This window comes from Bos indicus x Bos taurus, chromosome 17, assembly GCF_003369695.1.
Source record: "Bos indicus x Bos taurus breed Angus x Brahman F1 hybrid chromosome 17, Bos_hybrid_MaternalHap_v2.0, whole genome shotgun sequence".
In the NCBI taxonomy this organism is placed as follows: domain Eukaryota; kingdom Metazoa; phylum Chordata; class Mammalia; order Artiodactyla; family Bovidae; genus Bos; species Bos indicus x Bos taurus.
Genome location: NC_040092.1, coordinates 24,344,217 through 24,369,156, shown reverse-complemented (window position 1 = coordinate 24,369,156; position 24,940 = coordinate 24,344,217). Strand labels below are relative to the sequence as shown.

At 46.2% G+C, this 24,940-nt stretch overlaps 1 protein-coding gene across 1 annotated transcript in view; it reads right to left on the bottom strand.

Annotated features, from left to right (window-relative positions):
• The window catches only part of TMEM132C (transmembrane protein 132C), a 449,453-nt gene that overhangs the window by 7,372 nt on the left and 417,141 nt on the right, over window positions 1-24,940 (bottom strand). The window contains exons 6-8 of the mRNA XM_027567043.1: window positions 4,486-4,691; window positions 2,451-2,724; window positions 205-396 (exon numbers count right to left, since the gene is read on the bottom strand). Of these exons, the coding sequence (XP_027422844.1) occupies window positions 205-396; window positions 2,451-2,724; window positions 4,486-4,691 (672 nt within the window). The remainder of the gene's footprint in view (window positions 1-204; window positions 397-2,450; window positions 2,725-4,485; window positions 4,692-24,940) is intronic.

Sequence of the window (24,940 nt, the reverse complement as noted above, 5' to 3'; positions counted from 1 at the left end):
TCGTCCACCTCTGGGCACTTGGTACCACTCTTCTAGTTCATCCAGACCCCACTACTCGGACCTCAAAGCCACGTGGATTTTACACAGCCAGCATCACTTCCTCCTGGAACGTGGTTTGGCTACCCTGCTCCCATTCCTCCTGCCTCCCTCCCCTTTGGCTAGATCAGGCAGGACCCTGTTCCCTTCTGGCATCCGGGCCCTTACCTGTTTAGGGGCCCGCAGCAGCTCCTCAGCTGTGGCCACAGCTGTGATAGCCCTGCTGTTCTCCGTGCTGGGGTGGAGGGTGACAGACAGCCCAGCCACGAGCTGGATGGCCAGGTCTGACACCGCAACTTTGTCGTCCAACACAGTGACCGTCTTCTCAGCCAGGATGGAGTCAGACAGAGGGGACAGCACCTGGGGGATGGGCAGACACAGACCAATCCATCACATCTGCTTCTGGATGGATGTTGGAACCTTTCCCAGCTATGCTCTGTTCATCCCTACAGGGTACAGAATACAGTGGGAAGGAGCCAGAACTTCCCTCTATACATCATCCCGTGTCATGTGAGAATCAGATAAAGTCACTCTTCCCTGTGACACTTTAGCTCTATCTTTTGGAAACTTGACATAAATATTAAAATCCATTGGGTCTTTGAAAGGAAATGACCCTCTCCATTTAGATGAAGATTTTTTGCATACCACACAAACTGGTCAACCATACGTGGCAGTCCTACTGGCTGGACTCATGAAGAGTGGCGCATAGACAGCTGTTCAACCCGAATCCCATTCTAAGTGAGTTAGGCCATCAGCTGGGGAACTGAATTATAGACAGTCTAGTCTGGAGTTGGACACAACTGAACGACTTCACTTTCATGCATTGGAGAAGGAAATGGCAACCCACTCCAGTGTTCTTGCCTGGAGAATCCCAGGGACCGGGGAGCCTGGTGGGCTGCCGTCTCTGGGGTCGCACAGAGTCAGACACAACTGAAGCTACTTAGCAGCAGCAGCAGCAGCAGTCTCCCCTCCAACCCCCCGTACAATGTATTCTCTGCTGAAATGTTACTTTCTGCCTCATTTGCTGTTGTTTAGTCGCTAAGTTCTGTCCACCTCTTTTAGGAACCCACGGACTCTAGCCTGCAGGATTCCTCTGTCCATGGGATTCTCCAGGCAAGAATACTGGAGTGGGTTGCCATGTCCTTCTCCAGGGGATCTTCCCAACCCAGGGATCCAACCCACATCTCCTGCACTGGCAAGTGGATTCTTTCCCACTAGCACCACCTGGGATGCCCTTCTGCTTCATCTCATAAACCAAATGTTGGACTTGGGATGTCCAGGTGAAATGGTAGAAATGTATCAGTCTTTCCCACCTGGGGCAGTTGTGAAAGGATCCAGAAGGACATTTCAAAAAGGTGGAGTCACATATACTACTATACATAAGACAGATAACCAAGAAGGGCCTACTGTCCCAGTTCTGTTACTGCACTGTACTGTACCAGTTCCCTGCGCTGGCAGGGAACTCTACTCAGTATTCTGTGATAACCTTATGAGAAAAAAGTCTAACAAAGAAAAGGAATATGTATTTGTGTAACTAAATCACTTTGCTGTAACACCTAGAACTAACACAACAATGTAGATCAAACTATACTTCAGTAAAATTAAACAAACAAACCAAAAAAAAGGTGGAATCAGTAGGACTTGATGGGTTGAATAAAAGGCCTTCTGCGCCCTCCCATCTGTCCTGAAATCCCACCCTTCTGTACCTTTCCTTGGGCAGAAGAGACAGCAGGATTTTGAAGAGTTGGTTGAATGACTACATGACAGAATGACAGGCTGACTTAGGAAAGAAGGGAGGAAAGGAAGAAAGGAATCCTACCTTGGCCACTGGCACAAGTATTGCAGAGTAGGGAGCAGGCTCTTTCTAAGAGAGTGTAGGAGGTGCGGATTGGAGAGGGGGCTCCGAGGGTGGAGAAGCAGAGGCAGGGTGGGCTGGGGTGGGGGTGATGGGAATGAAGGACGCAGCAGAGAGCGGGATCACAGAAGGTGCTGAGGGGTGCAGCGCCACCTTCTCATTTCTGTTTGGAAGGAGGCTGGGACTCAAAGGGGTTTCCCTGGTGGCTCAGGTGGTAAAGAATCTGCCTGCAATGCAGAAGACCCAACTTCAATCCCAGAGTCAGGAAGATCCCCTGGAGAAGGAAATGGCAACCCACTCCAGTATTCTTGCCTGGAGAATTCCACGGACAGAGGAGCCTGGTGGGCTTCAGTCCACAGGGTCACAAAGACTCGGACATGACTGAATGACTATCAATTTCACTCCACTTTACCTGGGATTCAAAGAGCTGGTCCAGGCTCACCTTCTGGTGTCCACAGGATGCCATCAGAGGACCCACCCCTGCTAGCAAACTGCCTTCCTCCAAGGCACACCATGCTCAGTGATGGGTGTGCAGAGCTTCTTGGCTCCAGCTTCCTACCTGGATGGTTGTCATGCCAACTTCCCGCCCGACCAGGATCCTGCTGTCCTGGAGAGTGGCCACATGTGGTTCCTCCAGCTTCATGAAGTCGGCAACCAGGTGGGTGATGTCGAACTGCCAGTCTGGACTGAGCAGGTGGCTTGGCTGGCCCCAGGGGCCAGCCCCCTCGGACACAAACTGGGTGAGGACCCGCACCATGGCGTGCTGGTACTGGAGGGCGCAGCCCCGGCCCCGCCGCTCCTCCTCGTCCTCATCCTCGCTGTCTCGTGTGGGCCTGATGGGGAAGGAGAGGAGGCTCTCGAGTCAGAGGATGGAATTCATGATGCTCTGGAGTTGCAAAGCAGATACCTCCCCATCAATTGCCAAGAGATAGCATCCCAGGCAGAAGACTCAGGACCACACAAAAGCACCGGCTCTTTTTTAAACAATGCAAAGAAGCTTTATTGTACTTGCCAAAGGAGGAAGGTCAGACTTAATTGAGAAGGAACTAAACATCTCTCTCCACTTAACAGCATGACCCAAAGAATTTCCCCATATCCCACCTCCTGTATATGTAGCCCACAAAACACTATCTCTCTTGAAGGCATCTGTTGACAAATAAAAAATGTAAGAGTTAATATTTATTAATATTAAAGCTATTCTGTCCACGAAGTAGCTGAGAACCACGTGTGGCTATTTACAATTTAATTTAAATGAAGAAAATTAAGCAAATCCCAACATTATATTTCTCAGTCACTCCATAACCCCTTGTGCTAGTGGCTACTGTAGTTGTGGCTAGTGGCTATTGGATACTGTGGTTCTAGAACATTCCACCACTGTAAAAAGGTCTATTTGTCAAAGTGGTATGATGCTCTGGAGATGTACCCATGCTAAGATCTTCATGGATGGACTCTTAACACCATAAGGCAAAACTTTAATTATTATGTCCAGATGAGGAAACTGAGTCAGAGATGTTGGGTGGCTGGCCCAAACTCACAAAGCTAGAAAGCCGCCAAGCTTGGATTTGAAACCAGCAAGTGTCAGTTTTTCCTTTTTAAGGGACATGGAACAAACCCACATCTTGGTCACTCAAGACCACTAAATGGTCTGAAGTCTTGGCTGGACTCACAGCTGTCTTCCTCATCAGAGGAGGACAAATTCCTTTAAGTTCATTCTATAAAAGTGGACTCACCATCTCACTGTCCTATTTATCTTTCTTGAGATAGACACTGCTGCTGCTGCTCAGTCGTGTCCAACTCTGTGTGACCCCATAGGTGGCAGCCCACCAGGCTACTCTGTCCCTGGGATTCTCCAGGCAAGAATACTGGAGTGGGTTGCCATTTCCTTCTCCAATACACTACTTGTTCCTTAAAAATCAAGACTCTGGTGCCTGGGAGACAGTCAGGAAAATAGCCCTGATGGTTTAAGATGGAAGATGTCATACAGGAAACCAATAATTCAGGAACAACTGTTATGTAGCTGACCTGGGGGCCACAGAGCAGAGGAAACAAAACCCCAGATTCCTACACAGGATGATCCAGAGTCACATGGAATAGAAGTTTTTCTTTTGGTTTAAGTGCAGATAGCATCCCAATGGTCCAGTATAAATGCATTTAGATTTTATCCAATAATTTGATATGCACAGAGCTTTTCAAGATTATAGATATTCACCCAGAACAGAAAAGGAATCGCTGTTTCACATAGACAAAATAAGCCCCAACTTTAATTCTCTGGGGGTTGAAAGGCTAGAAAACTATGTCACTTTTGTGGCTTCCTTCTGGAGGGGCACTTTCAGGAGAGAGATTACTAGGAGCCCATGTAGAGTGCAAACAATTGGATCTGATACTGACCTGGCCGCTTAGCAGCCTTCCTGCCTGGCTGGGTTATCCTGAGTCTCGGTTTCCCCAGAGGATTGTTGTTAGGCTGCATCATGTAATCACCATGGCAACAGCATCACCTGGGCCCTGCACTGGCTCCTGCATTGACTCCTTTGTTGACATCATTTCCACAGCCATTGCTGTCATGGCTCTGATGTGTCTCCCCATCCTGGACTTACCTCTTGCTGGCCACGATGGGCACCCTCCAGCCTTTAATCTGGCTCAGCTCCGTGTCAGAGACCTCGATCTGCAGGGGCAGTCGGGGCACCCATACAGTGACATGCAGGGGGGCGCTTAGGTGCTGGTACGTGAAGTTCACCACCACATCCACCTTGCCTTTCATCTCTTTGCCGTTGACAAAGACATAGTCACAATGATCGGACACCTGCCAAGAGAGAGAGGATGGAGGAGGAGAAGTTCTCTGGGATCTGAAGACCACCTTTCAGCCATTTGTCCTTGTCTCTAGCAAAGCACACATGCTTAATGTAGGTTCTCCTCAATGCGGAGGCTGAGACAAGGATTTTGTGCAGTTGGCTTACTTAGGAGGTGACCCTAGGGAATGGGGACCAGGGAGAAGGCTGAGGGAGCCAGAGAAACAAGAAAGGTCAGTAGAAAGGTCCATTTTTGCATTTGGTGCTGTGACCATTGAGCTCTGTTTTTCTGGGATCTCGTGGAAAGCCCCCAGAATTGTCAACCTGCAGGGTGAGAGACAGAAATATAATCTACCGCTCCTCTCTCTCACTGTGTGAGTGCTGCCCATGTGTTCCCCCTATTCCAGGCTGAGACACAAGCCCTGGGATGGAAAGCATGAGCAGTGTGAGAGAAGCAGCAATCACCAAGTGAACTTGAATCTTGTCAGAATTGCAGCTGGGAGTGAACTCTGGGTGGATCCAGGGAATGTGATGCAGGTACCAGAGGTTGTCTGTTCTCCAGGCTGATGTCTGTCCAGAAGATCAGCCACACCCACGTCCCACCCCACCAGCCCCCCAAGATCTAAAGGTCTTGTACTTCCTCAAGAAGAAGTGGAAGAAGAAGAGCCTTCTTCCTCAGCAAAGTTCTACTCCCAGTTCTTACACCCACTGTCCCAATTACACGCAGCCCTGATGGTTCCCCAGAACACTCAGGTCTTCATATATGATGTTCCTTTTCCCTGGGAACGGCGTTCCTTCTCTGCTTGCAGCACTTCCCCTGACTCCCTAGGATTATCTGTGTATCTGTACTGTTACTGTTCATTCTGTGAATGGCAGCATCACGTTAGTGAAGATCAACCTGTTTATTTCCCCTGAATTCCTTCTCCTCTCTTTTCCCATTTCTAGCAGATCGTGGCCTCAGGAAAGAGATAAGACAGAACACAAAGCTGAACAAACATAAACAAAATAAAAGTAAAAGCCTGCAAGCATCTAGATTTTGTGTTCCTCTGCTGAACCCATAGGAAGATGGATCTCTTTACAGCCCCATGGATACTCAGAAACAGTTTGAGGATGCCTGTGCTCCCTGGGAGGCTGGAAGGAGCAGCATGTGCAAGGATGGGACCACATTAGAGGTAACCCACGTGGATTCCAACTGATAATGGGTGCCTCCTAGGAGCTGTGAACAGAACACTTTGAGGCTAGAAGCCCCCTCCCCAAGGCCTTGATAATAGTTATGTCTTCTAGAAATTAGACTGGGATGATGTTTCACCTCCATAATGAATTGAAAACTGAAAATAGAAATCAAGATGAGTTGTAGAGACACAGCATGGCCCATCTTGCATAGCCAAGTTTATGGGATCACACTGACCCCTTGTGTAAATTTGCATTTTCAGCTGCAGAAATGTAAAACCATTGAAGGCAATAAGTATACCTTTTTCTTCTTTGATCTCTTGGTGCCTCATCCCAGCCGCTCAAGAAGCAGGAGCTCAGCAAAGTGGACTGAATGGATGGTTGCACGAACGGGTGGATGGATGAATGAATGAGTGAGTAGATGCACAGATGGATGAATGGGTGGATGGATGGATGGATGGATGGAGGATGGATGATTGGATGGATGAATGGATGGGTGAATAAATTGCTAAGTGGATGGATGCATGGATGGATAGATAAATGGATGGATGAATACATACATGCATGGGTGGATAGATGGATGAATGGATGGATACATGTATGCATGCATGCATGGATAGATGGATGAGTGGATAGATGGATGCATGCATACATGGATGAATGGATAGAAGGATGGATAGATGAACAGCTAGATGGATGCATGAACAGGGCTCTTTTTTCATGGGGATGCTTGCTTCAACACAGCCATAGATTTTGGGTCAAGAGGAGATGCGAAATATTGAGATAACTTGGAGTCAAGAACCGTGGAAACACAAGAAATTACTTTGAAAACTTCCAGAAAGCTTTAGAGCAGTGTTTCCTAACCTTTTAGGAGTCATAGACTCCTTTGGGAATAAGTTAATTCTTGCCATAGAAATGCATATACACAGAGTTTTGTGTAGCATTCCAGAGTTAATGAAGTCACACCTGGACTCTTTGCCACAGCACTTGTATACTAAGTGGTAATAGTCAATGTGCTTATCTGTCTCCCATCCAGGTTGTATACTCTGGAAGGAGCAGTATCTCCTTCAGGGGGTCTATGGCTCTGGTTAAATAACATCCGATGCTGAGCAATGAACTCCTGTGATTGCTCTTTCTTTCCCCAGCTTCTAGGAACTACAGATGACTACTCTGGGCCCAATTTTCAACTTCAACTTGCACTTCTGTTTGGAGGGGCAGCTGGTGAGGGCTGGGCTGAGTGAATTTCTTCCATCTGCTGGGGATAGTGGCAGGGGGCAGTTGGGAGGGGAACACACGAATGGATCTTCTCACTCATGGTCAGAGTGGTTTAAAAGAGTTTACATACTGATTAAGGGTGGAAACCAATTTTCATTGCTGTCCCAGACTTGTCATTAGCATGTAAACACTGTCCTGGATCTGGGCAGGCATTAGCATAATAGCCGAGCAAGAGTTATATCAGTAATCACTTCTTTAATCAATGTTGTAATTTACAGACCATTGACTTTCCTCATTTATTACCTTTCTGAGCACTGGTGGGAGGGAACCTGGCCGCTCCAGAATATATAAATAATTAAGAGGAACGCCAAGGGTATGCAGCCACTGGGCATGATAGAGCCATTGTCACTGTTATTCCTGAAGGTGCCATAAATGTCTGGGGAAGTCGCAGGCTGCATTAATCATCTCCTAAGTGGCTAGCAGTGGGAACCACGGTATCACAAAATGAGCTGGCTCGTCTGCAAAAAAGGAATCCAACCCCACTACGGGAATCTTTGCAGCCCCTCTGATCCATTTCTGGGAATCTCTTAAATTTCTCATTGTGGGTGGGCTGCCCATTAAGAACACTACCTGCTTGCCCCTGCTAACTGTGACTTTAAAAAATAAACTTATTTAAAGAAATATTTATTTATGTTTTTTGGCTGTGCTTGGTCTTCGTTGCTTCACATGGGCTTTCTCTAGCTGCGGCAAGCAGGGGCTATTCTCTAGTTGCAGTGGGAAGGCTTCTCATTATGGTGACTTCTCTCATTGTGGAACACGGGTTCTAGAGCATGGGCTCAGCAGTTGTGGTGCTCGAGGTTAGCCAACCCTCAGCATGTGGGATCTTCCCAGACCAGGGATTGAACCCATGTCCCCTGCATTGGAAGGTGGATTCTTAACCACTGGATCACCAGGGAAGTCCCCACTGTGACATTTAAACTACACCTTTTGAAAGCACTGGTGGCCACAGAATCAACCAGTCTGCTCTTAAGGACCTTGACGGGCCAGCTTGGGTCACAAGTGTTCTGGTTGAGTGGCATATGGTTGGTTGATATCTTCTGTCATTTAGACTTTGGCAACTTCCCAAGGATGTTACCTGCTTCCTAAGGTAGAGGCTGGAGACCACTTTCCACGAGGAAAGCAAAAGATATCTGCTGGTCAGCCACCAACATCCAGTGAGACTTTTGTCTGGATTCCTGCAGCCAAGCAGGTTCTCAAATTTGAGTGAGCATCAGAGAGGGCTTGTCAAGTATCCACAGATGGTTGAGTCTACCCCTAAAGTCTCAGATTGAGCAGGTCTAGGGGGATCCCCACAGTTTTGCTTCTAACAAGTACCTGGGAAATGCTGATGCCTCAGGTCTGAGGACCACAATTAAGATATTCACTCCTTGAAATAATGCAATTGTTCCTTCTATGATTCCATGGCATCATATATGTCCCATCTTGGCCTGCTGGAGCTGCTATTACAGAATATCCAGAAGCTGGGGGCTTAAACACCAGACATTCACTTCTCACATTCTGAAGGCTGGTAAGTCCAAGATGAAGGTGCCGGCAGATTCTGTGTCTGCTGAGGACCCGCTTCCTGACTCAAGGATTCTGTCTTCTGTCTGTGTCTACACTTGATGGAAGGGGTGAGGGAGCTCTTTGGAGCATCTTATAAAAGCATTAATTTAGGGACTTCCCTGGTGGTCCAGTGGCTAAGAATCTGCCTGCTAATGCAGGAGATATGGGTTCAATCTCTGGTCGAGGAAGATTCCACATGCCTCAGAGCAACTAAGCCCATGCACCTCAACCACTAAGCCACGCCTTACAGCCTGGGAGTCACAACTAGAGAAAGCTTATGCATCAGTGGAGATCCCCCAAAATCTCTGGTTGGGGAACTAAGATTCCACAAACCTCGCAGTAAACAAACAAACAAAAAACAAAATAAAAAACAATCTTTTTTAAAAAACGCTAATTTATTCACGAAAGCTCCACCCTCATGACCTAATCACCTCCCCACCCCCCACTCCTCAGGGTTTAAAATCTCAACAGAAGAACTTGGGAGCCACGCAAACATTCACTCCATACCCATTCCTTTCATTATTGTAGTCATCTGGCTCTGATGCTTTAAATATCGCTGTGTTAATGACTCCCCAAATCCCATCTCCAGATAACAAAGTGCTTATTCAACATCTCTACTTGGCTCTCTAATTAACATCTCCAACTTCATATGTTGAGAAATATAACTCCAGGTATAGGTTTTGTGTCTTAGGAGACTGGGGGCTGCAAACTGAAATCAAGTTCAGATACAGAAAAATGATTTACATTTCTTGTGCACCTGAGTTTGTATCTCTGCTCTAGTAATATAAAATGTCAAATGTCCTGCACTGTTCTGATGCCTTCTTTTGCATTTGCCATGTGCTTTCCCCATCATTCTTGCCCTTGGTCTTTTTGGAGCTCTGGATAGAAATCAGGATCTCACTTTATTTTTATTTTTTAAATATTTATTTTAAGTTGTGTTGGGTCTTAGTTGTGGCATGTGGAATCTTTCATTGTGACCCGTGGCTTCTCTCTAGTTGTGGTGTGTGGGCTCAGTAGTTGTAGCACTTGGGCTTATTTCACAGCATGTGGGATCTTAGTTCTCCAACTGGGAATCGAACCTGCATCCCCTTCTTGGGAGGCGGATTCTCAACCACTGGACCACCAGGGATGTCCTGCTGCTGCTGCTAAATCGCTTCAGTCATGTCTGACTCTGTGTGACCCCAGAGATGGCAGCCCATCGGGCTCCCCGCTGTCCCTGGGATTCTCTAGGCAAGAACACTGGAGTGGGTTGCCATTTCCTTCTCCAATGCATGAAAGTGAAAAGTGAAAGTGAAGTTGCTCAGTTGTGTCCGACTCTTAGCGACCCCACAGACTGCAGCCCACCAGGCTCCTCTGTCCATGGGCTTTTCCAGGGAGAGTACTGGAGTAGGGTGCCATTGCCTTCTCTGAGGGATGTCCTAGGATCCCATTTTAGAGATGAGAAAACTGAGGAGCACTGAGGTTGTAGCTTGCCCAAGGTGGAGAAGAAGATTTATGACAGCTAGTGCAGGACTTGATCAGACTGCTTCTATTGTGTTGTCTGAACAGGTAATATCCTGAGACTGTGGCCTTAGAAATCGCCCTTTCTGCCATGCGAATATGAGAATCTTTTTCATTCATGCAGGCAAGGGGACCAGGGAAAGGGGCCCTGAGACAGGCCACTGGCCCATGGACCAGCTCAGATCCTTTCCATCAGCTGCCCTGGCCCTCCCTCACTCTCTTGGCCCATCCCAAATAAGCCCACTCAGACAGGCTGGAACATTGGACAGGGAATGCTGTATTAGTTTCAGATGGACAGCAAAGCGATTCAGTTATATATATATATATATATGTATATATATATATACACACACACACACACACACACACACATATATATGTGTGTATATATATTCATTTTCACATTATTTTCCATTAAAGGTTATTACAAAATATTGAGTATAGTTTCCTGTACTATACAGTAGGTACTTGTTGATTACCTATTTTATATTCAGTATTATGTATATGTTAATCCCAAACTCCTAATTTATCCCTCTCCCCCAACCTTTCCTTCCCTTTTGATAATGATAAGTTTGTTTTCTATGTCTATGGGTTTATGTCTGTTTTGTATAGAAGTTCATTTGTATCTTTTTTTTTTTAGGTTTAGGTAGGTTTGTTCCTAGGTATTTTATTCTTTTTGATGAGGTGGCAAATGGGATTGTTTTCCAAATTTTTCTTTCTGACCTTTCATTGTCAGTGTGTAAACATGCAACAGACTGTTGCGTATTTCGTATCCCGTAACCTTGCCAAATTCCTTGATGAGCTCTAGTAGCTTTCTGATAGTGTCTTTAGAGTCTTCTATGACTAGTATCATGTAGTCTGGAAACAATGACAGTTTTACTTCATTTCTAATTTGGAGTCCTTTTATTTCTTTTGCTTCTGATTGCCGTGGCTGGGACTTCTAAAACTGTTGAATAAAACTGGTGCGAGTGGACATCCTTGTCTTGTTTCCTTTAGATCCTTAATCTAGTGGTTCTCAAGAAGGGGCCATTGCATCCTCCGAGGGCCACTGGACAATCTTTGGAGATCTTTTTGGCTCTTACAGCCAGGGAAGGAGGTTGTCACAATTGGAAGATGAGCGACTGGCATCTAATGACAGACAAGTAATGCTGCTCAACATCCTGCACTGTCCTCCAGCACGGCACCTCTGCACAGCGTCAGCCGATCCCAGATGTCAGCACTCAACATCCTGCACTGTCTGTCCTACAGCACGGCCCCCCGCACAGCGTCAGCCGATCCCAGATGTCAGCACTCAACATCCTGCACTGTCCTCCAGCACGGCCCCCCGCACAGCGTCAGCCGATCCCAGATGTCAGCCGTGCCTCGGCTGTGAAACCTGGTGTGCAAATTCTCAGAGATACTTTCTTAGATACTTTTATGTAAAATTGCAACCCCTCCAAGACTCCTGACACTCCTCTTTGCTTTATTTTTCTCTACCACTCATTGCCATTTCATACACTATGCATTTTACCTATTTATTTTGTTTTTTATTTGTCTTCCCTCAACAGAATATGGGTGGCAGGGATTTTTGTCTGTTTCGTTCACTATTGTACCCTTAGTGCCTAAAATGGTACCTGGCATATAGCAGACACTCAATAAATGTATGCTGAAAACGAATGAATGAATGAGAGCGTAAGGATATCATTTGACTTTCATGGTGTTTATAAAATAGCAAATTAGTTATCAGCACTGAAAAACCATTGCATTCAATTTTGTTACCACCCTGAACCCCCAAAGCATTTGCATTTTCTACCTTGGTGTCTGACTGGTCTCATAGGCCAGACTGGAGAATTTGGGGGGCGCTATTGGAAGGGACAGTAGGCGGCAGCTGGTCTTGGAGGTGTTGAAAGCCAGCCCCGGAGGTGCCCACATCCCACAGCAGGCTGCCTCCCCATTCTTTGCCCGCTTTCTCCCATGCTTTCTCCATCCTACCACCTATCATAGTTAGTGCCCAGATTTATTTATTTATTTTTCTATTATTCTCTTAATTTTAATTATTGCACAATGTCCTCATGGGAAGTATGCAAAGTGTCAACCCCATCCCACCAAGAGCTAGGCTGAGCGATCCTTGAGAGGGCAGGCTGCGGGGGTGACTGGGAACTATGCCCTGGGAGACTGTTTGGCAGACTATTTCTTCATGCAAATTACTGGCAACCAATGTGAGGTTCTCTCAATGGGGAATTAAATGGCCAGAAACTGCCACAACATCTCCAGAAAAGAGTGTTTTCAAGGCAGCCATGGCACGTGCCCTTGCTGAAGAAGGGGCACGCAGGTACCCAGTCCCTTATTCTTCCCCTTAGGGACCCCTCAGGGTTGCCCCTACCACTTCACCCCTGACACTCACCCACCCACTGCACACACAGGGAACATACACATCCGAGGAGATGGACTCTCATGGGTGGTAACTGTTTTATAGCAGCAAAAAATGTTCTCTGAGTGCCTGCAGTAAACTGGGAACCATTTTAAGGGGTCACATGGATCATTTCGTTGACTCCTCAACATGAACACAGGACAGGGCTACATTTTAAGAATCACATCCATATTTCAAATGAAGAAACAAAAGCACAGGGAAGTGATGTAACTTGCCCAAGAACACACAGATGGTAGTTTGTGAGTCAGAATTTAAACACAGTCAACCCCAGAGCTCTGCTCTTAACCATGGTGCCTACTGGTTTATGGGCTGTTTGAGTTGTTGATTTTGATTCTTATTCCTTTTCTTCCACTGTGAGCAGAAAGACTTTATTTTGCATTGATAGCAGACCTGGCCATGTGGGTAGCTTTGGCCAAGAGAATGCGGAAAAAGTCGACAGCCAACATATCCAAGCTCAGACTGAAGAGCTGTCATGTGTTTCTGCCCACCCTTGTGAACTCTGCCACCAGAGGAACTTAGACCAGCTGAGACCTCAGCCCAGCCCTGGAATGAAGCATCTGGACTCCATCACTGCCTGATGTGCAGGGAGGGATCCAGCCCAGCTGAGCCCAGAGACCACCAGACGATCTGCAAATGCACCACCAAGAGAAAATGATCATTCCTTTCAACAACCGAATGTTGGGGTCACTTGTTATGTGGCAGAGCTGACTGAGTTACTCTTCTAAGTGCTGTGGTGAAGAGAACGCTGTCTGTACCATTCAGGAGGCCTCATATTCCTTCCCCTCCACACTCCACTCTCCCTTTATCCCATACCCTTCTCTCCTCCTTAGGCAGTAGAGAGGCCACAGCAGGAAGAGCCCATGGTTTTGGGAATTCTCCACATCAGAGCTTCTCATCCAGGGGCAGTGACTTCTGCCTGGCCCTCGCTTTGGTCTGGAAGAACTTTCCTTTCTCTGTGTCCTAGTCTTCCACAGAACTTCTGGCTTATCTAGCATCTTCCCCACTATCTGTGCTCCCCCTGAAGCTGCCAGAGGGAAAGTTTTATGTTTGCAGGAGTCTGCTGCCATGTCAGTGATTCCTTCACTATGAAAGTGCCTGACACTTTTCTGACATCTCTGGAAAAGAACAGGAATAGGTGGGGGAAGGCAGGACTAAGCAGTATTTCTGAGATGATGTCTCCACTTCCCTCCTCTTTGCTTCCTGCTCCTTACTTAAGGATGGCCAAACAGAAATCTGTTCTGTGATAAATCACACTTTCTCCAGCTGGCAGTGCAAAATGCTGCCAGGACTTGGGAGATGCTGAGTGCTTCTCAGCTCAGGACTCCTGTCCACCATGGATCTGGTGGTGCTGGGTGGGACCTGGCCCATGTAGGCCAACTGTGCAGCAGGACCCTCACCAGGGCGGTCAGGCCCAGAGGAAGCTGGATTTCCTCACTAGAGGCTCCAAATGTGTGGCCAGGCTTGCACTGGAGTCAGGGCTGACCCCTCACTAGTCTTCATCTGAAAGTGAAAGTGGATCAGTTGTGTCCAACTCTTTGTGACCCATGGACTATAGTCCATGGAATTCTCCAGGCCAGAATACTGGAGGCTCAGCTGGTAAAGAATCTGCCTGCAGTGAGGGAGACCTGGGTTTGATCCCAGGGTTGGGAAGATCCCCTGGAGAAGGGAAAGGCTACCCAGTCCAATATTGTGGCCTGGAGAATTCCATGGACTGTATAGTGCATGGGGTTACAAAGAGTCAGACACAACTGAGCAACTTTCGCATTCTTCAGCTAGCACACGAGGATTCCTTCTTTTTACAGTTACTTCCTGTATTGCTATTACGCAGCAGGCATTTTCTCAAGCACTGGAGATGTAGACGTGAGTGATAAGGAGACTTTAAGGATGTTCTGATATGGGGAGTGTTGGGTAGACGATAACAAGTCTATAAGAAGATACCGTGGGCAATACATACTATGAGAAAAATAAAAGAAGGGAACAAGAGAGGGCGGATTCCAACTATCAAGAAGGCGGCAGCCTTGTGAGATTTGGGGGAGAAATTTCCAGGCAGATGTTCTTATCTTCCTTATCTAGCATTTCTTAAGTGCCTGCTGTGTGTCAGATTCTGTGCTAAGAGGACATTAAGGACAAACTCCTTTTGTCCTCACCCAAACCCTTTTACAGAGGAGGAAACCAAGGCACAGAGAGGTTGGTTAACTTGTCCGAGGTCACATAGCCAATCATATTGGACTTGGATCTGAAAGCAGTTCTTGAGCTCTGGAAACTTTCCCTTAAAAAAACAACTTTGTCAATTTAATTGGTGGAAAGTTATCTCAGTGCTTCTATTTTAGAATTAACAAGAAAGTTCTTGAGGTTTGTGATCAAGTCTTCTTTCTTCCTGTGACCTTCTGCAATTCCCAGATACTAGTAGACAAGAATTTTACTAAACTGTCTTTCTTTCCTTCTCTTTTTAAAAGTTTGTCTCATATAATTATGCTCAATAACTTGTGTAAGTTCAGGGACCCGTCTTCATCATCTCACCATCTTCATTATACTGCTAAAAGGAAAATCAGAGGCAATGTAATTTTTTGGAAGAAAAAAAATCCTTTGTTTTTTTAAACATCTCTATTGAGATATCTTTGGCATATCAAAATGTATCCATTTAAGATGTACAACTTGATGCTTTGATACATGTATCCACTGTGAAAAGATCGCCATAATCTACACTAAACAATGTATCCATCTCTTGACATAGTGATCATTGTGGGTGTGTACAGTGCGTTGAGAAGATTTAATTTAGAATCTATCCCCTTAGCAAATTTCAAGTGTCCAGTACAATAAGCCCTGATCCTTCATTGCTCTCCTACAATGTGCAAAGACCCTAAGGTAGGAATATTTTGACCTTCTGCAGAAACAAAAGGAAGGTTGGTAAACACAAAGCTAGAGAAGTGGGCTAGGGTGTGCTGGGCAGGGAGAGAATGGCATCCCAAATTTGCCAGGAGAATTAAACTGAAAACCCACAAATACAGGGAATTAGCCCAGTGTCTGGCACATACAGGCAGACACACCACACAGGTGCCTGGCAGATTTGGGTAAGTGGATTGTACTAGCCCTGGAAGTCTGTAGATAAGGGGCTTTCATTTTTTTCATGCTTTGAAGCATGGGGAGAAGCTTCCAGAATGCCGAACTTATATAGCACTGTCTTTCCTGTGTGTGCGCATCTCTCTCTAGTACCTTGTGCCCTGGGCCACCTGTTGTGCCATCAACCCGGCTCTTTGCCTAACGATGTCACTTGAGATCCTAAAGTCCTGGTACCCAAGATGCAAGGTCCAGGGCTGTCCTGCTGAGGGGACTGAGTGCCTCATGGCTTCTCTTTGAACTTCTAGACTCAGAAGAGCTTCCCCACTAGAGAAGGCTTATTTCAAAAGCTGCAGCTGCCACCTGAACACTGGAGCAGAGTGAGGAAGAAAGGGCTTAATTATAGAGGAAACCAGGCAGCAAGGATGGGAGTGATCCAGCCATGCAGGTTGAAACGGGACTTTGGGGAGGGATGTTGCTAAAGCCCCAGGACCATGTCTGCTGGTTGTGACCATACCTGTCTTCCCTCAAGAGCTCAGGGGATCTGGTGAAGCTGGAAAGATGAGTCTGAGTTTCCAGCAAGTCCCTTACATTGTTACAAGTCACGTATTTTCTCCTCCTTTTCATTTTCTTTTTCGGATCTGGAATCATTCCATGACAGCCTTCTACATGCTATGGTGTCAATTTCCTTGTCAATTATCCTCATGCCTTCAATAACCAATCATGGGACCCCTGTCCTCCTGGGAGAGCTCAGGGCAGAGTCTTACTGGGAGAGTTTAGACTCTTCCACTTCATGTCCTTTGCCTCCATCAGAGCTGATCACTGCTTTAGCTAATGTCAATCTGTTCATGGCTTGGTTGACATTAGGCCTTTTCCTAACCCAGGCCAAGTTGAGAAAGGCCTTGGGACAGGAGGACAGGGAAAGGGTGGGTAGCTAAGAACAAGAGGTGGGAGGGGAGGAGCCTCTACTCCGGGCACCCAGGTCTCTTCCCTGTGGCCCCTGCCCTAGTTGCGTTTGGGAACCCTCCTCTCCCCAACATCAGTCCAGAGGTTTGGGTGAAGTTCCACCTCCAGCCTCCAAATTAAGGTCATGTGACCACGACCTAAGCCAATCAGAGCTTCACATTTCTCTGGCCACAAACGATTGGTTCAGGGGTGAATGCATGACTTAAGCTGGTACTGTCACAGGGAATCTCAGGAATTTTTCAGGCAAGGCTGAAACACGTAAAATATTACATGCCAGACTGCTACATGTAAAGAGATGGTTTGCAGCCACATTTGGACAGTACAGCTCATCCAAGATTTCAGTCAGTACAGGTACAGAATACTGAACCAAAAGACAGGCAGAAGTGAAATACTGATTGATGACCTCATTTGAGCTCCTGGATTCAGCCATTCCTGAAGCCAGATTGCTTACTGTACAAATATAGAAGCCCTTAAACTTCCTTTTTTGGGGTTTAATTCAGTTTGGGTCACTTTATCTGTTAACCAATAACATATTCTCAGATAAAAGAGGCAAGATCTGCTGGACCAGCCCAGACCCATCTGTGTGGATCTCTGTCCTTAAGCATCTCAGCAAGAATGACAAGATAAACAGGTAAAAAGGCACAGTTGTCATTAAGCTGACACTGCATGGTGACTATTAATCCTCTGAGAGCTCAGAAACTGACAGGGAAAGAAAAATGAGAGTAAATCAGAAGTAATTTAATAGAATTCTAGATCAGATTCAGTGGACAGTTATTTTTACTGCCCAAAACACAATCATCTTATTTTCTGTATCAGTTTTTCAGGTATTTTTCAGGGGAATCTCCCTAGGTCTTCATGCTCAGTTCATGTACTTCAAGGGTCTTGACACCAGCTATACAGTGGGCCATACCCCTAACACATCACACTGCCCTGGCCACAGGGGTTGGTCCAGGGATGGTCATGTGATTCTTGTTGAGCCCAATAACAGGAAGTCCCAGGATTTTTGATCGAAGGAAAGTAGCATCTCATTTCTGCTGGACTTGGATCTGAGAAGAGGTGGATGTATAGCCTCTGAAACCACTTCTAGAGAGTCCAAGGCTAGGACTTCCTTGGAGGTCCAGTGGTTAAGAATCTGCCTTGCAATGCAGGGGACATGGGTTTGGTCCCTGATTGGGGAATTAAGATCCCACATGCCACATGCCAACTAAGCCTGAACTACAACTAGACTGTACGTGCGTGGCACGAGAAAGATCCCGTGTGACATAACAGAGATCCTGCGTGCCGCAACTAACACCTGACACAGCCAAAGAAAAAAAAAAGAAAAGAGAGAGAGAAAGGAGTGCTTGGCTTGATAGTGAAAGAAACAGAGTCAAATGCAGAGCTCAGAGGTGCAGAGGAATTGATTTCTGAATCCATCTGTGTCTGAAGCCTGCAGTGCCCCAGACTTCCCATTATAAGACAATTTCTCCCTTTACTTATTAAGTCAACTGGAGAGTTTTCACCATTCAACAAGCACATCATCCTTGACAAAGATATGATGGGCCATTGGGAAGTTGACATACGATGCTGTCTGAGACAGAATCTTTGTAATTAGATGGATTTCAATAGAGAGGTCAATGAGGGGTAAAAATTTTAGTATCTGGCAGGAGCAAAAGCAGACACAGGGGAGAAGTGTTTTCCAGATCTAAATCTCCGCCAAAGCAAACGAATTCTCTACCCTGTGCTTCCTGGAGCTGGCCAGAAACTTTTCTTCAAGGCAAGGGCTGTACATGCCCAGATGCAGGATTTCTGGGGCTTGACAACCTCTCTTCCCAATTAAGTAAATCTAGATGGAGCCTCCCTTGGCTCAAGTGAAGTCTGACTCATGAATAAATGGTCTTATCTTTTGCAAAAGTCTTTTATTAGAACACAGTATTCTTGGGAGCTTAAGACAGAGTATTAGACCAACCTGTTCTTTCTTGGCCAGCCCAGTCATCCACTTCTGCCTAGCCACCTCTCCTAGAGACGAACATTTGGCTTAGCTCCTACCGGCTGGAGGCTCTGGGTCTGTGCTTGTTGAATAACATCTGGGTTGATAGAAATGTCCAACACTTGGGCCGTCCAATGCCCCTACCTATGTGCCATCCAAAATGGTAACCATGAGTCACCTGTGTGGCCAGTCACACCCTCTCTGAGTGTGACAACCACAAATGTCTCCAAACATTGCCAAATGTTCCCTGGCAAAGGATGCGATCCTCCTAGGGAGAGAACTCCTGCTCTATCTGGATAGTAAGAAGAGCTAACTGAATGTATTGCCCTACATGCTTTATCTCTATGTGTTCTCTGCATGTGTTCAGTAACTTCAGTTGTGTCCGACTTTTTGTGACCCTATGTTAAAACTCAGGATTCCCAGGTGGTGCTAGTGGTATGCCAATGGAGGTAGACGTAAGAGACACAAGTTCTATCCGTGGGCCAGGAAGATCCCCTGGAGAAGGAAATGGCAAGCCACTCCAGTATTCTTGACTGGAGAATCCCATAGACAGAGGTGGGTTACAGTCCATGGGGTTTCAAGGAGTCGGACACCACTGAGTGACTTAGCACACATATTAAAACTTGCAGCAATCTTAGGAGGTTGCTATAAGTATGTACCCATTTTACAAATGAATAAACTAAGGCTTGAAGAACTTGCAGAATGCTAGCTCTCAGATATGCTATTTCAACCGTACTTTGCATCCCAGCTGGAGGGAGTTCTTAAAAAATTTTTTTTAATTTATTTACTTTTGGTTTCGCTGTGTCTTCATTGCTGTGCGAGGGCTTTCTCGAGTTGCACTGAGTGGGGGCGACTTTCTGGTTGTGGTGGTCAGGCTTCTCATTGTGGTGGCTTCTCTTCTTGCAGAGCACAGGCTCTAGAGTAGTTGTGGCACTTGGGCTAATTGCTCTGGGGCATGTAGGATCTTTCCCGGATCAGGGATCAAACCTGTGTCCCCTGCATTGGCAGGTGGATTCTTAACCACTGGACCACCAGGGAAGCCCCAGCTGGAGGGAATTCTGATGCTAGAAGAAACTTTCATGAAAGGAGCTTCCTTGCTTTACACTGGAGACCCCTGGCCCAGAAGGAGGCATGGCTGGGCAATGTCACTCAGCCTAGCCTGACACCCGGGACTCCTTTGTTTTTCTTGATTTTCTTTCATTCTTAGAACCAACTGGCTCTTCAGGATGAAGACCTTTCCATATTTCTTCTGGAGCCTGTACGATACAAAATGCATGAATAAGGAACTCTCTTCCCTTCTTTGGAAAAGGCATGCCCATTTTCCTTCTGGGCAAGGGGTTGCCACTCACAGTGGTTATCAATCTCGACTCTTTAAAAACTTCAGGCTGTTATTAAGGAACTTAGCTCTCTTGAGGACTCAGAACTCATGGGATCAATAGTAAATTCAGCAGGGATAAAGCTTTGTGCTGAAGGGAGCCAGTGTACCAGGAAAAGTAAGACTATTGCTTATGCGCGATTGCTTTCCAAGTATTGGAACTAAGGTGGACTCCTTTGGTCAGCAGGGGAAAGACGGTGCTGCTGGTTGCCCATGTCCATTATTTTTAGTTCTGCACTGGGATCCATTAGGGAGTTCCAAGTGGTGCTAGTGGTAAAGAACCTGCCTGCCAATGCAGGGGACGCAAGAGATGTGGGTTCGACCCCTGGGTCTGGAAGATCCCCTGGAGGAGGGCATGGCAACTCACTCCAGCATTCTTGTCTGGAGAATCTCATGGACAGAGGGGCCTGGCGGGTTACAGTCCATGGGGTCTGAGAGAGTTAGACATGACTGAAGCAACTTAGCACACACATATGGGATCCGTTAGCTGGAACCATGCCCTAGAGGTTAAACAGGCTGCACTGAAAATTCATTAAATGTGCTTTTAAAAGGATGCTTTAAACTCAGCATTCCTATCCTGTCATGGGGGCGGGGGGTGCCTACCCCCTGTGGCCTCAGGAGCTTCAGAGAAAAGACATACGGGGCTGCACACCAGTATAGAGGTCACCCAGGAAGCAGAAGGTGGTGTTTCCTAGAGTCAGCCTGGTTAAGATGAGTGGGTTCGTAGAGCACTGTGAAAACCAGGGACACAGCGTCAATAGCAGGCACCAATGGGACTTCCCTGATGGTCCAATGGTTAAGAATCTGCCTGCCAATGCAGGGGACACGCGTTTGATCCCTGGTCTGGGAAGACCCCACAAGTCATGTCTCCCAACTACTGAGCCTGTGCTCTAGAGCCCACGTGCCGCAATCACTGAGCCCACGGGCCCTAGAGCCCATGAGCTGCAACAAGAGAAGCCACCACGATGAGAAGCCTGAACACCACAACTAGAGAGCCACCCCCACTCACCGCAACTTGAGAGAGTCCTCATGCAGCAACGAAGTGAAGCCAAAAATGAATAATTAAATATTAAAAAAAAATTTATTTAAGAGAAACCAAGCAGGCATGACAGTCATTATTTTCTCTGCTAACTGGCCTGAATGTCTCCTCCTTGGAGGCCACCCTATCTAGAGTCATCCTTTACCCTGAGGCCACACCCTGGCACAACACGCATCCCATTTCCTTTTTGGTCCTCATCTCCACATGAAATATACACTTATCTGCTACTGTCCACTCCCTTCATCACTAGAATGCCAGGCTCCATGAGAAGCGGGTGGGGAGGGCATGTTCTATTTCTTGCTGAGTACCCAGTACCAGAACAGTCCTTAGTAAAAGGCCAACGCATCTTTGTTGAAGGAATCATTAGGTGGTTGTAGAAAATACTGTATGTCATTGAATCTGAGATACCATTACTTCATGGACCACGAGTAAGAAAACCTGTGCAAATTAACCTGTGCAGTGCCATCCATGCAAGGCTCATCTTTATTCCAAGGATGTTCAAGTGTGGACAAATATTTATAGCAGGAGTCCCAAACCTCTGGGATCTAATGCCTAAAGATCTGAGGGGTGTGTGTGTGTGTGTGTGTGTGTGTGTGTTAGTCGGTCAGTCATGTTCGACTCTCTGTGACCCCATGGGGTGCTGCCCACCAGGCTCCTTGGTCCATGTGATTTTCCAGGCAAGAATACTGGAGTGGCTTGCCATTTCCTTCTCCAGGGGATCTTCCTGACCCAGGGATCGAACCTGGGTCTCCTGGAGCTGATGTAATAATATTATAAATAAAGTGCACAATAAGCGTAGTGTGCATGAATCACCCTGAAACCATTTCTCCCACCTCCCTGGTCCGTGGGAAAATTGTCTTTCAGGAAACCAGTCCCTAGGGCCAGAAAGTTTGGGGGCCGCTGTTTATAGCAAGGACTCTATGATGATGATTACATAGGTGTTGGAAGTGCTTGTCCCTCTTATGTGTTTTCTCTCCTTGTGCTGTTCCTGGGCTTCCGTTGGGCACGTGGTTGCCCTTCTCTGGGCTGTTGCTTTTTCATTTCTTGCACATAAATCAACACAGATGCTGTTGTTTGCAGGTCTTTCCACTCACACGTTATTACTCCTATTGACCTAAACCTCAAACACACTGCAGACCAGACCCCTTGTCACTCGCTGCTCCTTTATGTCCCTCACTGGTGAAGCTTCATTTCCCAAATGCCCACCAGACAGGGATATTCAAGAAGCACTGTAAGGTGAGAGAGAGGAAGAAGCAGAAATGTGCACGTGATATGACCCCACCTCTGCAAAACAGGTGACACAGTTGGTAAAGAATCTGCCTGCCAATGTAGGAGACTCAGGAGACGTGGGTTTGATCCCTGGGTCAGAAAGATACCCTGGAGGAAGAAATGGCAACTCACTCCAGTATTCTTGCCTGGAAATCCCATGGAGAGAGGAGCCTGGTGGGCTACAGTCCATAGGGTCAGAAAGAATTGGACATGACTGAGCAAACATACACAAATGCAGCAAACAAGCCAAGACAGAAAAAGCCCTTATACATGTGCATTTACACACACACACACACCTTGACATGTATGTGTTTATGATTGTATGAGCATAAAGAAAGGTATAGAACGAGATCAGGTAGGTAATTAACATGGATTACTGAGGGTTGGAAATGTACGCTATAGCATGTGTGTGTCTGTGTCTGTGTGTGTATCTGTAGATCTCCCAATTTAATTAAAATTTTTTTCCTTTTTGGTTTACAATATTCTGTGAGTTTCAGGTGTATAGCAAAGTGATTGTTATACATTTATATATATATGTATATGAAATCTTTTCTTTATCAGATTCTTTTCCATTATAGGTTACTACAAGATATTGAATATAGCTCTCTGTGCTATACAGCAGGTCCTTATTTATCTATTTTATATATAGTAGTGTGTCTCTGTTAATCCTGAACTTCTCATTTATCCCTCCCTTCTTTCCCCTTTGGTAACCATAAGTTTGTCTTCTATGTCTGTGAGTCTATTTCTGTTTTGTAAATAAGTTCATTTGATTTGCCTAATTAAAAAGTCCATGGTAAAAAATAGTTTGTATGATATGATCCCGTTCTTGGAAAATAAGATCTCTCTCTAGATGGTTATCCATAAAGTGTCAAAAGAGATTACGTACAAAATGATCGCCAAACTTTCAGCAAGAGACCACATACTGTATGATTCCATTTACATGAAATGCCCCCCAAAGGGCAAATCTACAGAGACAGAAAGTAGATTAGTGGTTGCCAAGGGCTAGGGGTGGGAATGGGGATTAACAGCAAATGGGGTGACAAAAATATTCCAAAACTGGGTGATGGCAATGGTTACCCAACTCAGTCAATCTCCTAAAATGTCACTGAATCATACACTGGGAGTAAGCTGCAACCCATGCTAATTTTTTAATAACACTGTGCCTGCCACAAAAATACATCTGTAGGCAGCCAGTCTGTAACCCTTGGCCTACCTAATAGGGTCATCAAGGGGATTACCCAACTCAGAGTTAAGCCCTTTACTTGAAAAATGAAACTCCTGAATCCTCACAATAACCTTTGAATTAGATACCAGATTGTCTCTCAGGGAGATTGCAAATCAGTGATGGTAGAGGTTTAGACCAAGTCATGTCCCATTCTTGTGAGCCCATGGACTGTAGCCCACCAGGGTTCTCTGTCCATGGGATTTCCTGGGCAAGAATACTGGAGAGGATTGCCGTTCCCTTCTCCAGGGGATCTTCCCTACCCAGGGATCAAACCCGCATCTCCTGCACTGCACGCGGATTCTTCACTGCTAAGCCACCAGGGAAGCTGCAAATCAGTAATAAAGACCAATGATCAGCAAGGACCTAATATGTGACCATGACTGGGGGGAGGGGGACCTCTAGATCCAAAAACCAAGTACCTCTCCCCTGCCCCTCCTCCCAAAGTTACTTTTCAGCCACTGGAAAGAGCATTGCTTGTCCAGCCGCAAGCAGAGGAGGTATCCCTCAGGGCAGTGGTTCTCAGCGGGGGTGATTTTGCCTGCTAGGGGACATTTAATAATGTCTGGAGACGTGTTTGTTTGTCACAACTCGGAGTGCTAAGGAGAAGAAGTCAAAGAGGCTTCTACACATCCTGCAATGCACGGGACAGTCCCCATAACAAAGAATTAGTCGGCACAAAATATTAAGAGTGGTAGGGTTGCAAATCCTGTCTCTGAACTCAGGACTTTGCTGTTCAACACTGCAGCCACAAGCCACATGTGGCTCTGGGCCACTTGAAATGGGGCTCAGGTGGAGGTGTGCTCTGTGTTAAACATATACTGGATTTGAAAGTTGTTGCTGTTCAGTTGCTAAATTGTGTCCGACTCTTTGTGACCCTGTGAACTACAGCATGCCAGGCACCCCTGTGCTTCACTATGTCCCGAAGTTTGCTCGAACTCATGTCCATTGGGGATTCCCTAATAGCTCAGTTGGTAAAGAATCCACCTGCAATGCAGTAGACCCTGGTTCAATTGCTGGGTCAGGAAGATCCACTGGAGAAGGGATAGGCTACCTACTCCAGGACTGTTCGGCTTCCCTTGTGGCTCAGCTGGTAAAGACTCTTCGTGCAATGCAGGAGACCTGGGTTTGATTGCTGGGTTGGGAAAATCCCCTGGAGAAGGGAAAGGCTACACTTTCTAATATTCTGGCCTGGAGAATTCCATGGACTGAGCGACTTGCACTTTCACTTTTCACAGGTCCATTGAGTCGGTGATCAGATTTAGTGCCCAAAAATGTGAACTGTCATATTAATAATTTTCACATGGACTACCTGTTGAAATGACAATATTTTAAATATAATGAGTTAGACACATGCATTAAAAATCAAATTCACCTGTTTCTTTTTACTTTTTTTGAATGTGACAACTAGCGAATCTAAATTACTTATGTGGCTCATGCTATATTTTATTGGTCAGTGTTGTTTAGAA